Source organism: Phycodurus eques, chromosome 19 (assembly GCF_024500275.1).
Source record: "Phycodurus eques isolate BA_2022a chromosome 19, UOR_Pequ_1.1, whole genome shotgun sequence".
In the NCBI taxonomy this organism is placed as follows: domain Eukaryota; kingdom Metazoa; phylum Chordata; class Actinopteri; order Syngnathiformes; family Syngnathidae; genus Phycodurus; species Phycodurus eques.
In genome coordinates this window covers 9,527,919-9,540,864 of record NC_084543.1, presented here as the reverse complement: position 1 = coordinate 9,540,864, position 12,946 = coordinate 9,527,919, and the positions used below count along the sequence as shown (strand labels likewise).

Below are 12,946 nucleotides of genomic sequence, written 5' to 3'. Positions count from 1 at the left end.
CGCCAGAGCTGAGGCTGGCTTGCACCTGCGACATAGAGCGCCCGTCCAGCGAGGGCTGGTACACCAGTCGGCTGTCCACGTCCACCGAGCCGCCCGGGTAACGGCTACCCATGGAGTGGCCCATCTGTCCCCCGTAGCCGCTGTTGCCCATCACGCTACTGGGCTGGTTTGTGCGCACGATTTGGGCGATGGAGGGCTGCAGACGAAGGCCTTGGGCTTGGTGATGCTGGGACGACAGCGAGGGCTGTGAGCTAAGCTGGAAGGAGCGCTGGCTGCTCATCTTAGACAGGGGGGATTTGGGTCGGCCAGGGTGCTGCTCCGTCTGGTAGCGCACAGGTGAGCCCGACTGGGATCTGTAAAGACAAACGCTCTCCACCGGTGGACTAGCTCTGTACTGGGCAGCCCGGCGCAGAGGGGAGGGCGGCGGGCTCTGCCGGTCCATCGCCTGCCCGCCACTCCCCATTGGTGGCGGGCTAAAGCGGTAGGACGGCTGGTGCACTGGGGAGGTGTGCGGGGGGCTGTGTCGATAGTGGGAATTATGATGTGTGGGCGAGATGGAGGGCGGCGTGGTCTGGTAAGACCCGCGGGTCGGGGAGGACATGGAGGAGGAGGTAGGGTGGTACTCGTAAGGCTGCCCCATTGGAGAACCTCCAGCTAGGTAGATCTGGTCTGCGTGTGTGGGCGACAGTGGGGGGCTCTGAATGATGGGGAGACTGGAGGGATTGCTGAGGGACTCCGGTGGGGGCAGAACCATGGACATGGCCTCCAGTTCCTGCTCTAGGTAGTCCTCGTCCTCAAAGAGATCCTGAACGGGCTCCATGTCCTCCAGACGGGGCTCCGGGGGAGGCGGGAGAGGCATGGAGAGGGACAGGCACTCTTCATCCTCGGGGGGAGGCGTGGGAGGTGGGGAAGGAGGAGGCTCCAACTCCAGGTCTGGAGGCTGGAGCTCCCCTTGGCTCAGCTGGTGACACTCCTCCTCCACACGCTGCAGCAGCCGCTGGATCTCTCGGTTGTTGGGGCACTGCTTCAAGGCTTCATTCAGGTCCTCCAAGGCTTCAGGAAACTGCCTGAAAGTGCAATGGGAAATGTTTTATTGTATAATTTATTTCAGTTGCATTCATTGGCCTGCCAGAGTGAATTGTAACACTTGGGTTGGTAAGATTACAGGAGAGCAAGTTCCATTTTGACTGGTCAGAACAAGAGCGACTCGTGAGATATGACAATCTATGCATTTCCAAAGGAAGGGAGTTCTTTGCCTTTTTGATCATTTGACTGTCTTTCTGTGATGTGTATTGGTCTGGATCATTTTCATGTATAAAAATCTAGGCTTGAGACTTCTGCTTTGCGCCAGATATGTCAATATGTTGCATGTCACCATATTGACAGTCTGATGTCTTTGCAAAGATAATAAACGTTGTCTTCTAAGATTTATTTCAGGTATTCTCCATACTAAAATGAGTAATTTTTCCACAATACAAGTCAACCAGATCAGACCTGCGTACCTGCTGCTACGCTTGGCCCGGGCCCTGGCGTAGTAGGCCTCGTAGGATTTGGGTTTCAGTTCAAGGGCCTTGGTAGCAAATTCTTCAGCCATCCCAAAGTCCTGGACCCAAGACAACAATTCTGAACTCTGAACCAGCAGGAAAAACTACAGACAATAACGGTTTTTGGGATATTTGCCGACCCATTGGGGACTCACGTTCATTTTTCTCCGACATCGGGATTGGTTGAGGAAGAGCGCAACCTTGAGCTCCCTGAACGTCTTGAGGTCCTCGCTGAAGCCTTCCCGTGGGAACTTTTTGAGGGCATACTGGTAGCGCTGTGCCGCCTCCTTCACCTTCCCCTTCTGTCGGGAGAGCCACACAAATCCACGTTGACAGTCAATCCCCGCTTATTCGCGGTTCACTATTCACAAATTCACATTTCCATGTCGCACTTATCCTCAGCTATTGACAAAAAAATATCCTACTTGCAGCTTTCAGACTTATTTTTGTACTTGATGTATTATGTCCTAAGATGCCAGACACCTGGCTAATAGAAAAGTAGTAAATGGCATCAAGGAGGTATGTTGAAGTGATACATTTAGACTGGTACAGTGGTACTTTGACTTACGAGTATATTTAGTTTCATGAAGAAGCTCATAAATTAATCTACTTTTTATACTCAATATCAAATACATTTTCCCCAGTGGAATGAATTGACATCATATTAATACAATACAAGCAAGCAACCGTGATTGCTCCATTGTTTTTGTTTTCAGTTAACGCTACGACGGCATATCTGATGCTCGTAACTAAAAAAAAATAAAAATAAATCAGCTCATCACTTGAAGAACTCTTAAGTTAGGGCACTCGTAAAGTCAAGGTACGGTTGTGTTTTTGGTATTTTTTACAGGTTGCGCATGTGACAGACACGGACGGACGGCAGCATCTTCGCACGTCCGGTGCATTTTTTCAAAATAAAATCATCTGTACGCCATTTTTCAGGGTAATGTCGTAAGATGAGTTGGAAATGATGTTAAAATTAGGGGGGGGGTCAGTTTGGGGTGAAGTATTTATTGGTTTAACCTGTAAACTATGAATATAGGCAGTTCTCAACATTTTGGGTGGGGGGGGGGGGGGGGGGGGGGGGGCCTCAATTACTTGCGTTTTTTTTGCAATTTGCAGCAGGATTTGGTCCCTATCCCCCACAAATAGTTTGGGTTTACTTGTTACATTTGCAGACAAAGCCATCGTCTTTGAAGGAAGCTCGAGCTCGCACCTTGTAAAAGCAGTCACCCTCCTCGATGAGCTTGCTGAGCAGGATGATCATGATGTCGGGTTTGGAGGTGGCCATGGCCCACGTGGCCGGACCTGCGTCACAGGGGAAGGCGAGAAAGTGAGGACCACGGCGCGTTCAGACATAAGCAAGGAAGAGAGGAAGGAAGTCAAAACGACACACAGACACACACAAACACTGTACACATAATAATCGTAATAACAAGAAATGCATAGTCGTAGATGACCACAAGTGTATCCCACCAGATATCTCCTGGATTGTGATTGTGAATACAACTAACCTTTCTCCCCTGGATAGTTTTTACGTGTGGCTGAGAACATGCAAATCTCTCAAAATAGAAGAAATAAAAGTAAATATGACCAAGCCAGTGTATCCAGGTGGGGTACAGTAACAACAATTATTTGAATAGGTAACGGGGGTGAAAACAGCTAAAAATGGCGGATGGAGGAGGAAAACAAGGCAATCCACTGTCAAGAAAAGATCAGTGCTTTTCTACTGGAAACTACCATTTTCTGCAAGGGTGCTCGCAACTGAAAGGATAACCACATTCTTCTCAAAAGGTTAAAACCCTCCAAATATATTATTCATATTTCATATGTACAGTGTGCACCCAGAAAGTATTCACAGTGCTTTACTTTTTCCACATTTTGTTATATTACAGCTTTATTACAAAACTGATTCATTTATTCCCCACAAAATTCAACAACACCCCATAAATACTATGTGAAAACCATTATTATTATTAATATCATTTTTAGATTTCTTCAAATTTATTTAAAATAATAAAATAATAATAATCCCATGCTGAGTTTACCACAGGTGGACTCCAATTATGCTGTAGAAACACGAGGCTTCGTTACAAAGGCTGTGAATACTCATTTTATTTGTAATAAATTTGCAAAAAGGAAAAAAAAAAAAATCTTCATGGGGTGTTGTGTATAGAATCTTGAGAAAGAAATGAATTTATTACATTTTGGAATAAGACCGTACCACAGGGGTATGCAAAGTAAAGCAACATACATACTCTGTTCTTTAATTTTGCGCTAAAAGCATTTACAATATCAAGATTGTTACAATATTTGTTGTATTAATTCATCTGTTTTTAATACTATTTGTTAATTGAATGTACTTATTCATGTTTATTAATTTATCAAATAAAATAATTGGTTAATTATGTTTTACAACTATAGCATTAAAAATATTCATAAAATGTTCAACTTTATTTTAGTAAATATTTGGTTAATTTATTGTAAATAATACTTTTTTTCAAAATAGGAGAATTTACATTTTACTTTATTAATATTTAATTACAAAATAAATATGAATAATAATTTAAAATCGAAAATGAAATATCTTACAAAAATATTTTTTGCAGTATTTTACAGAGATTAGATGTAGATCTTTATTCTATTTGATTTTGTATTTACTTAATCTAAGAATGCCCTGGCCCATCTATCTGTTTTAAAAATGAAATTATGGCCGTTGAGCACAAAATTGTGCCCAGCATTGCTATAACATAGCAAAATGTGGAAAACGTAACGCGCCGTGTATCTTTTCTGGATACAGTGTATATGTCAAGCCGTTTTAAGTGTATCAGCAAACTGTGACACACACATCCAAACAAACACCACAAAAGCACAAGAAACAACAAAGCGACTGGAAAACACAAGGCGGCGGGAGGAGTCACGCCGCCAAAGCTGAGGGCATCGAGTGACGTCAGGATGACTGTGAGCGACCTTGGTGCGGGGTAGCGGCGGGTACAATGTCGTGCATGCACTTCCTGCTCAATAAAACAACAACAACCACGCGGTCAGTGTCACTCGAAGGCTGCTGTCATGCATCCATGCTGCCAGGAAGCGGCTCGGGGCATCTACCTCCAAGCTTACACCTATGAGTCTCTTTAGTTAGCTAAGGCTAAAAGCTGGCGCGCCGGCGCTCAGGAGGAAACACAGACAACACATAGAGGAGATAGAGCTGTCAAAATGCCTGCTGGGGTGGGAAGTCGACAGCCTTGGCTTTACCTCGGGGCCTACTGGGCAGCGTCTGACATCCTGGGACCGGAGAGAGCGGCGGGGCGAAGGGGTGGCGGGGTTAAAGGTGGGAGGAGGAGGAAGGGTGTGGAAGTGTAGAAGAAGAAAAAGAGAGAGAACAAGAGGCAATGGAGGTCGAGGAGTGAGAAAAGAAACAAAAATAGCAGCAGTCAGAAGCGGAGATTTGGCAAAATAATTTGAAAAACAAAAAAAAACAAAAAAAACACCACAAGGGCTATTGACAACCTGTGTTCAGGACAGGAAGAGATGGATGCGACAGAGAAGGATGACAAGAGAACATGATGGAAAGAGAAAGTAAATAACGATAAACACACAAAAAGCAGCAGCTATGGTGGCAGGGCGGGGGGGGATGATGTACACTACCCTGCAAAAACTGGATTTGGGAAAACAAAGTAATGATATTGACAAATATATTACCTGCCATTACAACAAGAAAATTCGACCGGGAAAGATTTCTTAAAACAAGTAACTAGATTTAAACCCCCCCACTGAGCTCTTCAAATTTGTGTAATCATACTACCTACACCTATAGAATTGTGGCATTTCTTATTTTTCGCATGACGAGCAATATAATCTCAATAACGAATTTAATAGCTTATTAAGATTTTTTAAAGAAAACATTTTCAAGCAAGTGAAATGCTCTTACAAACAAACTGCCTGGTAAGAAGAAATATCTTGGCAGACAAACAAGCATATTTGGCCTTGATTTAAGATATTTAATTTCAGTTTTGGCAGTGTAGCGATACATGACTGCTGTTCAGTGTGCATGTAACCCTATTTGTTCAATGGCACGGGTGTCTTAACCACTTCAACTTGAGACAGCAACACTCAAGTGATTTCTCATCGCAAATAAAAATAAAAATGTTTTGAGTAAAAGGTTTTGACTAGAAATTGCACGTAAATGCTCAGAAGATGTTGTAACCAACCTGAAATGCACATACAAAAGACAATTAATTCATTGACGTCCAGTACATCCGGAAAGCTGGTCGACCTTCCATAACAAATATTGTACAAATAAAAAAATATATATTTGCGTCATATTGTTTTAAGATCAGTGTATCTTAAAAACTTTACACTAACAAAATCACTTTACGCCCATCCGCGTTGTATTGCTCTTTTTATATTAAAGATATTTTTGCGCCACAACTGATGAATTTGTCTCGTGCTGAAGATCAAACAATACCAAGGAGAAGGAAAATAATTTTTCTGTATTAGCGCAGTGAATCTTGGGATATATTACGTTTCTAGTGACCATTGGTTGTTCACTACTTTTCAACATGAATTGTGGGATACATTGAGGACACTACAACCTATACTTCACTACACATTCGAACAGCAAATGGCTAACTCACTACTGTATTAGGGACTATAGAGAGGACAGGGAGGGTTTCCGAAAACAGCCAAAATGTTACGAGAATAAAGTCTAATACAAGAAAAAAGAATAAACAAATAGTAGAACGAACAAGTCGCATCTTACAATAATAAATTCTAGACTTTAGACAGATTTTATCGGCATTATCAGTATCGCCCGATAATTAGCATTTTATGCTGATCGACTTTATTGTCATAATTTGCCGAACCGATCAATCCGCAAAAGACATTTACTCCGCGTCGCCATCGTGCACAGTATATTTGAATCCAAAAGCTAGTTTATTTTTAGCCTTGTCGCGTCTTTTGACGTAGTACTGTAAATATCTGACGGCCAATAAAGTTATTTAAAAAAAATAAATAAATAAAAACCTGTTGGCGGTGTGGAACAGACAACACGTAATGCCCAGATCAGACTGCAAGACAAATTTGCTCTTTCACGATTGCACAAGACAAATTTGCTCTTTCACGATTGCACCATGTCAGACTACTGCAATAAAATCTTTATCTTGTCAAATCAAATGCGACCGGATACACTCGTTACCGTGGCGACGACAACAATAGAGGATCGCGCCGACTGTATTATAAAAACAAAATGGGGACAAACGTGCGTTGGTGGTCACCGGTGGTGAGGACAGGAGAGGACGTTCGTTTAAGGCTTGCTTGAGGTATGTTCCCGTACTTTGAATACGATACGCCTCGCAAGCAGGCAACAAAACTTTATGCAGCCTAGCAAGCTACTGCTACCACGAATGGTTGGACGCAAACATGCTGCCGTTCTGTCGACTCATGCTCTAAGGTTTCGGTGTGGGTGAAGTAATTTCGTTAAAAATAAAGTAATTTAATTACAGTAACTTAGCACCCATTATTTCTGTCATGTTGTATTGTTGGTTTGACCTGACTGAGTAGAATACACGATCTGACTAGAGCAGTGATTTCCAACCTTATGGAGCCAAGGAACATATTTTACGATTGAAAAATCTTACGGCACACCAACAAACAAAAACGTCACAAAAAGTGGATACATTAATTACTGTATTTACTTCCTGCCATCTAATAGAAGACCATTCATTTGTTCTGTCTCTCACTATGCCTCACTGGCATAAATAGAGGAACAAATATACATTATTTATTGTAAATAGATTTTTTTGAGCAATTAGGGACACAAGTATATACAGTAAATTAACAGGTCATTGAAACAGACACATTCCTCTATGATGTGATCGGATCGGTGATAGGTTATCATTTTTTTAAACTCACTGATCGGTTCCAAAATCCTGATCGTCTAAAGCCTAATAAATTCAATACCAAAAGGTTGAAATCCCCAAAATAAAATGACTATTTGATGTCCATGTTTGAGGCTGAAACCTATAACTCAGGTTTTAAAGCAGTTTTGACCATTTTTGTCATCATGGCGAACCCCAGATACTGTGCAAATATGCCACTTGGTAACTGTGATGTCAACTTGCATGTCCATGGTCGCGCCTTTTGATGTTTTGAGCAAAAAATGACCCCCCCCCCCAAAAAAAAAAATTCTGATGAGGACATGTGGCACATTTAAAATAAACGTCTCACAATGTACTCCAATAATGGTGCTCTGGTTGCAATTTTTCTGACTGGTCTGCCATGCGCCTCATGCTGATCTTATGGCAGCAGGCACATGAGTGAAGTGGCCATGGGTGCAAGAAGATGTGAATGCCACGCGTCACACGGTCTCACCTATCTTGGCGCCTTTCTTGAGCAGGGCCACCACCACCGACGTGTTCCTGCAACCCACGGCCCGGTCCAGAGGACGCATGCCGCTGTAGTCCACGTGCTCGATCATGGCGCCGTGGTCCACCAAGAACTGGACCTGAAAGAGAAGATTACGTACGTGACTAGGGAGTCTTCGTCTAAATTTGCACCCCCCCAACGCTCCGTTCACCGACCACGTCAGAGTCGCCGTAGAAGGCGGCGAGGTCGAGCGGTGTGCGACCGTTCTTGTCGGCGTGGTCGGTGGCAGCGCCGCTCTCCACCAGGCATCGGACCACCGTCAGGTGACCCTTCAGGCAGCCCCAGCTGAGCGCCGTCAGACCCTCTTTGTCTGTCAGAGACAGGGAGGCTCCTGAGAAGGAAGTGAGCAGAGGTGGAAAGACGACTGAGATAGTATTCTTCTCAAGTAAAACATAACCATGTTGCCATTTCTATGTGATTCTCAGCTAATTCCTGAATTTGAACATATTTTTTTTGTGGTCTTTGTGTCATCATATATGGGCATACAGTGAACCCCTGTATATTTGTGGTTTTGCATTTGCAAATTTACATATTTTGTATTATTTTGCAGGGGGGGGGGGGGTGAAGGACCTATCTACTGTTGTATGCTGAAAAACTCAACTAGTAGTTGAGGAGCTTTGTTAGACAAAGTAGTGCTTTGCCCACCACCTTTTGGTTGGGATAGGCAATTATAAACCTCTTTAGGGATGCGCATCAATTACTGGAGAAATTGAGCTATTCTAAATAGAACCCAAGATGTGAAGCTGAACTTTTTGAAGTTGGAATGGTTTGCATCAGTAAGTTTCAGAAGAACAAAAAAGCAGCGAGATAACATTCAAAATGTTTAGGGGCGCAGAATAACACGTGTCAATGTTCTTTAGCATTCACACAAGAAGGCAACTTTAGGTGCTGTACATCTATGCTCGTGCAAAGGACACTCACCTTGCGAGAGCAGAAACTCAACCGTTCCCAGGTGTCCCTCCGAGGCGGCCATCATGAGCGGCGAGCGGCCCTGTTTGTCCGCCAGGTTGACGTCTGCGCCGTGCGTCAGGAGAAGGTCCACTATCTGACAAACAAATATTATAATTATTATTACTATTACTATGATGATTATTATGACAATACCTCACAAATCATCAAATATGCTGACCTGCCAGTGACCCTGTCGGACGGCGCTGAACAGCGGCACGATGCCTCGCCGGTTGGACTGGGCCACGGCGGCGCCCTGCTCCAGCAGCAGGCGGCACACCTCCAGCTTCCCCCGACCGGAGGCTGCCGTCAGAGCTGGATGAGGTGGAGGAGCAATGTCATATGACAGATGCGCTCGTTGATAGATACACACGCTAGTACGATCCTACGACATAGTTGTATGAAAACACGTGACACCCGCACACACCTGTCTCGCCCCACAGCGAGTCAAAGTTGTTGATCTGCGCTCGCTCCACCTCCTCTTCGTCTTTCTCGGGCAGGTCCAGCAAATAGGACACGACCTGAGCAGAAATTCGATCAGAACTGTGGTTCCAAACTTAGAAAAATACATCTTTTGCTATTTAAAGATAAAGAATATGCCTGTGAGTATTGTTATATTGTCTGTCTACATGTGTTGTGTTCAAATATCCGTTGCTTCACGGGTTAGAACATCGCAACATTGAAGCTAGTTTTGTTAGAACGTCTATGTCGTTTTGCATTGCGTGTTAGGTCAAGCTATCAGACGAATGTCAAAGTTATGCGGTGTTATGTGTGTGACTTATTCAAAAACTAATATTACGTTTTATTCATTTATCAGCTATTGTCCCACGTCATAACTTTACATCAAAGCTATTTAATTGAATATATTTCATTAACAACTACCCTGCGACATGTTAAAACTCATTCAATTGTATTTATTTCATTTAATTTCTTTCATGAATTAGCGCTCAGGGACCCTTCGGCGGTGTTACCTCCGTGTAGCCCATACTGGCCGCGGCGACCAGGGCCTGCTGGACGGCGTGGCTCTTGGTAAAGGTGGCCTGCTGCTGGGTCTGCGGCGAGTGCTGCGCCGACCCCCCACTCCAGTCGCACTGGATGAGGAACTTCACCACCTCCATGTGGCCCCGGAGGGCTGCGTGCACCAGCGCGCACTGACCGTTCCTGTCCAGGTGGTCCACCTGGAGGCACATTACAGCGTTCATGTCAATCAGAAATACTGGAAACAAGTTGGATATTGTATGTGCAAGTCATAAGTAAGCCTCGTCTTCACCTTCAAGTTTCAAGCAACCCCAAGTTACTGTGACAGAAATCAACCAAGTCGAGTCAAGTAAATTTTGCCTGAGCCCCCATCATTAACCCCCACCCCACACACACACACACACAAAATCAGACACACACACCATACACACCTTGGCTCTCTTGCGACACAGTGCCGTCACGGCAGCCATGTGACCCCCGGCAGCAGCGTAGCCAAGAGGCGTCAGGCCGTTTTCGGAGGGGGCGTCGGCATAGGCGCCAAACTCCAGCAGCAGGGCCACCATGTCCATGTACCCCAGGTGGGCATGGACGCAAAGCACGGGGGCGTTGTTGAGCACCTCCGTGCGGTAGTTGACGTTGGCCCCGCCTAGCATCAACAAACGACTCACCTGCGCACGCACGCACACACAGACACAGGCACGCGCATATACACAAACAATTTATATGGAATGATTGACAGATTAGTCCTTTGAGGTGAAAACAGGCACAAGAAACTTTGTTTCACACATTAAAAAATACATTGGATGTTGCCACACTGATTTTTTTTTTTATTGGCACTATTCCTAAAAATAAAAAACAAATATATGAATAAATACAAACATTAAAATGTTATTAATTTGAATCATGATTATTTCGTGACATTAAAAAAAATCACTGCGAATGGCTGGCGGCCGGTTCAGGGTGTACCCCGCCTCCTTCCAAAGATAGCTGGGATAAGTACCAGCAGCCCGCGACCCCAGTGAGGATAAGAGGTAAAGAAAATGGATGGATGGATTAAAAAAAATCTAACAAATTTAACCAATAAATATGAATTATTGACCCATGACTTATTCAAATAAAAAAAACAATTTAATGTAATTAAGAAACCACTTATCTGTAATGTAATTTAAAATCAACCTAAAAATACATTACAAATTACATTGAAGCAACTTAATTCATTATTGACCCACAGCATATTCTAAAAACATTTACTTTTGCTTCTAAATTATTGGCCCCACAGCAGCAACCAACTCACTTGCATACACACTACATTAATTTAGCCCTTGTTAAAATTATTTTTTTCAATCTTTATTCATGTTTTATTTGTTTGTCTAATTAAATAATTGGTTTGTTGATTTATTGTACCTGATATTAAAAAACGGTAAAATAAACAATATTACAGATTCAAAATTTGTATTTTATCAAATAATTGGTTAATTATAATTCAATTATAAATACAATTAAATATAAGAACTGATTTTATTATTTATTGATTGATTTTGAATTGATATTTATTTGTGGATTTATTATTACGACTATTTTACATCTTTCAGATACCTACATACATATTCATTAATCAAATGTGGCCCTTTTGAGCACAAACGGTCAAAAGAGGCACATCCAAAAATGAATGATTCACTTTATGCAGCGCCTCTCTGCTGTACCCACCGCTGGGTCCCACACAGGATTAGATGACCAAGACGGGGTACATGGGCAGGACTTTGCAAACCGTTTTGTACCAAACTCAAGCGTACAGGCTCACCTTAATGTTGGGTGTGTAGAGGTTCCTCAGTGACGAGAGAGCAGCCGACAGACCCTCCGTGCTGTAGGACACCCATAGGCCTTGCAAGATGGATGAGGACACCCCCACTTTCTTGCTGAGACCCTTGAACAGACAGCATAAAATGTTTTATTTTTCATTCTTATTGTGTGTGTGTGGGTGTGTGTGCGTGTGTGCACGCGTGTGTTTATATACAAGATACAGAAAAATAATGTGAACCCTTTGGAAAGACTTGAATTTCTACATAAAATGTGATTTGAACATCATCTAAATCACAACAATAGACAAAAACAGTGTTCTTATAACACACAAACAATATGTGTTTTAATTTTTTTTACTGAACACAACAGGCAAACAGTGCCGGGTGGAAAAAGTATCTGAACCTTGGGATTAAAAACTGGTTGAGCCTCATTTGTCTAGGGCTAAGTCTTTGGCCGATACATTCGTTTTTTTCTTTACCTCATTGAGCATTCAGTGCTTTGCTCTTGCAGTCATCTTTACAGGATGATGACTCCTAGGAAGAGTAGCAACAATGCTGAACTTTCTCCATTTAGAGACAAATCTGTCAAACCACGGACTCATGAATATCAAAGCATTTAGAGATACTTTTGTAACCATTTCGAGCCTCATACTGCAAGTAACAATTCTTAATCGTAGGTCCTCTCAGAGCGCTTTTGTGTGAGGCATGGTTCACATCAGGCAATCTTTCTTGAGCAAACTCAAAACTGGTGTGTTTTATATTGTTTCTACTGTTCTGTTGTTTTATTCTGCATGACCAAGCAGCTGAACAGGACAGGTTAAAGCAGTGGTTGTCAAACTTTTGACATCAAGTACCACTTAAAAAAATACTTAGCTCTCAAAACATCACCGTAATGACCAACATTAAAACACGCAATAAAGTGTTCATCAAAAAGGAGACAGAGGTAAAATTATAGTCAAAATTGTAAGCCACTTCAACATTATGCAACTTGAACATTAACACTGTGCTTAAATGATGATAATGATAATAATAATAATAATAAAACACTAAAATGCACTCAATGATTTAAATGAAAATGCACTGCACATAGAAGTTACATAAAAAAACACCTAAATAAATGTTTAAAAACAAACAGTTGTTATAGATTAAATTCAAATGTATTGAACTTAAAAGTTAAATACAACCGAACTGCACTTAGCAGTGATTCTTTCGCATACCAGCAGAGAGCATGCGTACCACACCTTGACAATC

At 42.6% G+C, this 12,946-nt stretch overlaps 1 protein-coding gene across 1 annotated transcript in view; it reads right to left on the bottom strand.

The window, feature by feature from the left end:
* The window catches only part of tanc2b (tetratricopeptide repeat, ankyrin repeat and coiled-coil containing 2b), a 114,760-nt gene that overhangs the window by 2,749 nt on the left and 99,065 nt on the right, over positions 1 to 12,946 (bottom strand). The window contains 12 exon segments of the mRNA XM_061706596.1: positions 2 to 1,067; positions 1,503 to 1,603; positions 1,700 to 1,846; positions 2,761 to 2,852; positions 7,917 to 8,049; positions 8,126 to 8,301; positions 8,892 to 9,015; positions 9,100 to 9,233; positions 9,346 to 9,439; positions 9,890 to 10,096; positions 10,328 to 10,564; positions 11,698 to 11,820. Of these exon segments, the coding sequence (XP_061562580.1) occupies positions 2 to 1,067; positions 1,503 to 1,603; positions 1,700 to 1,846; positions 2,761 to 2,852; positions 7,917 to 8,049; positions 8,126 to 8,301; positions 8,892 to 9,015; positions 9,100 to 9,233; positions 9,346 to 9,439; positions 9,890 to 10,096; positions 10,328 to 10,564; positions 11,698 to 11,820 (2,634 nt within the window).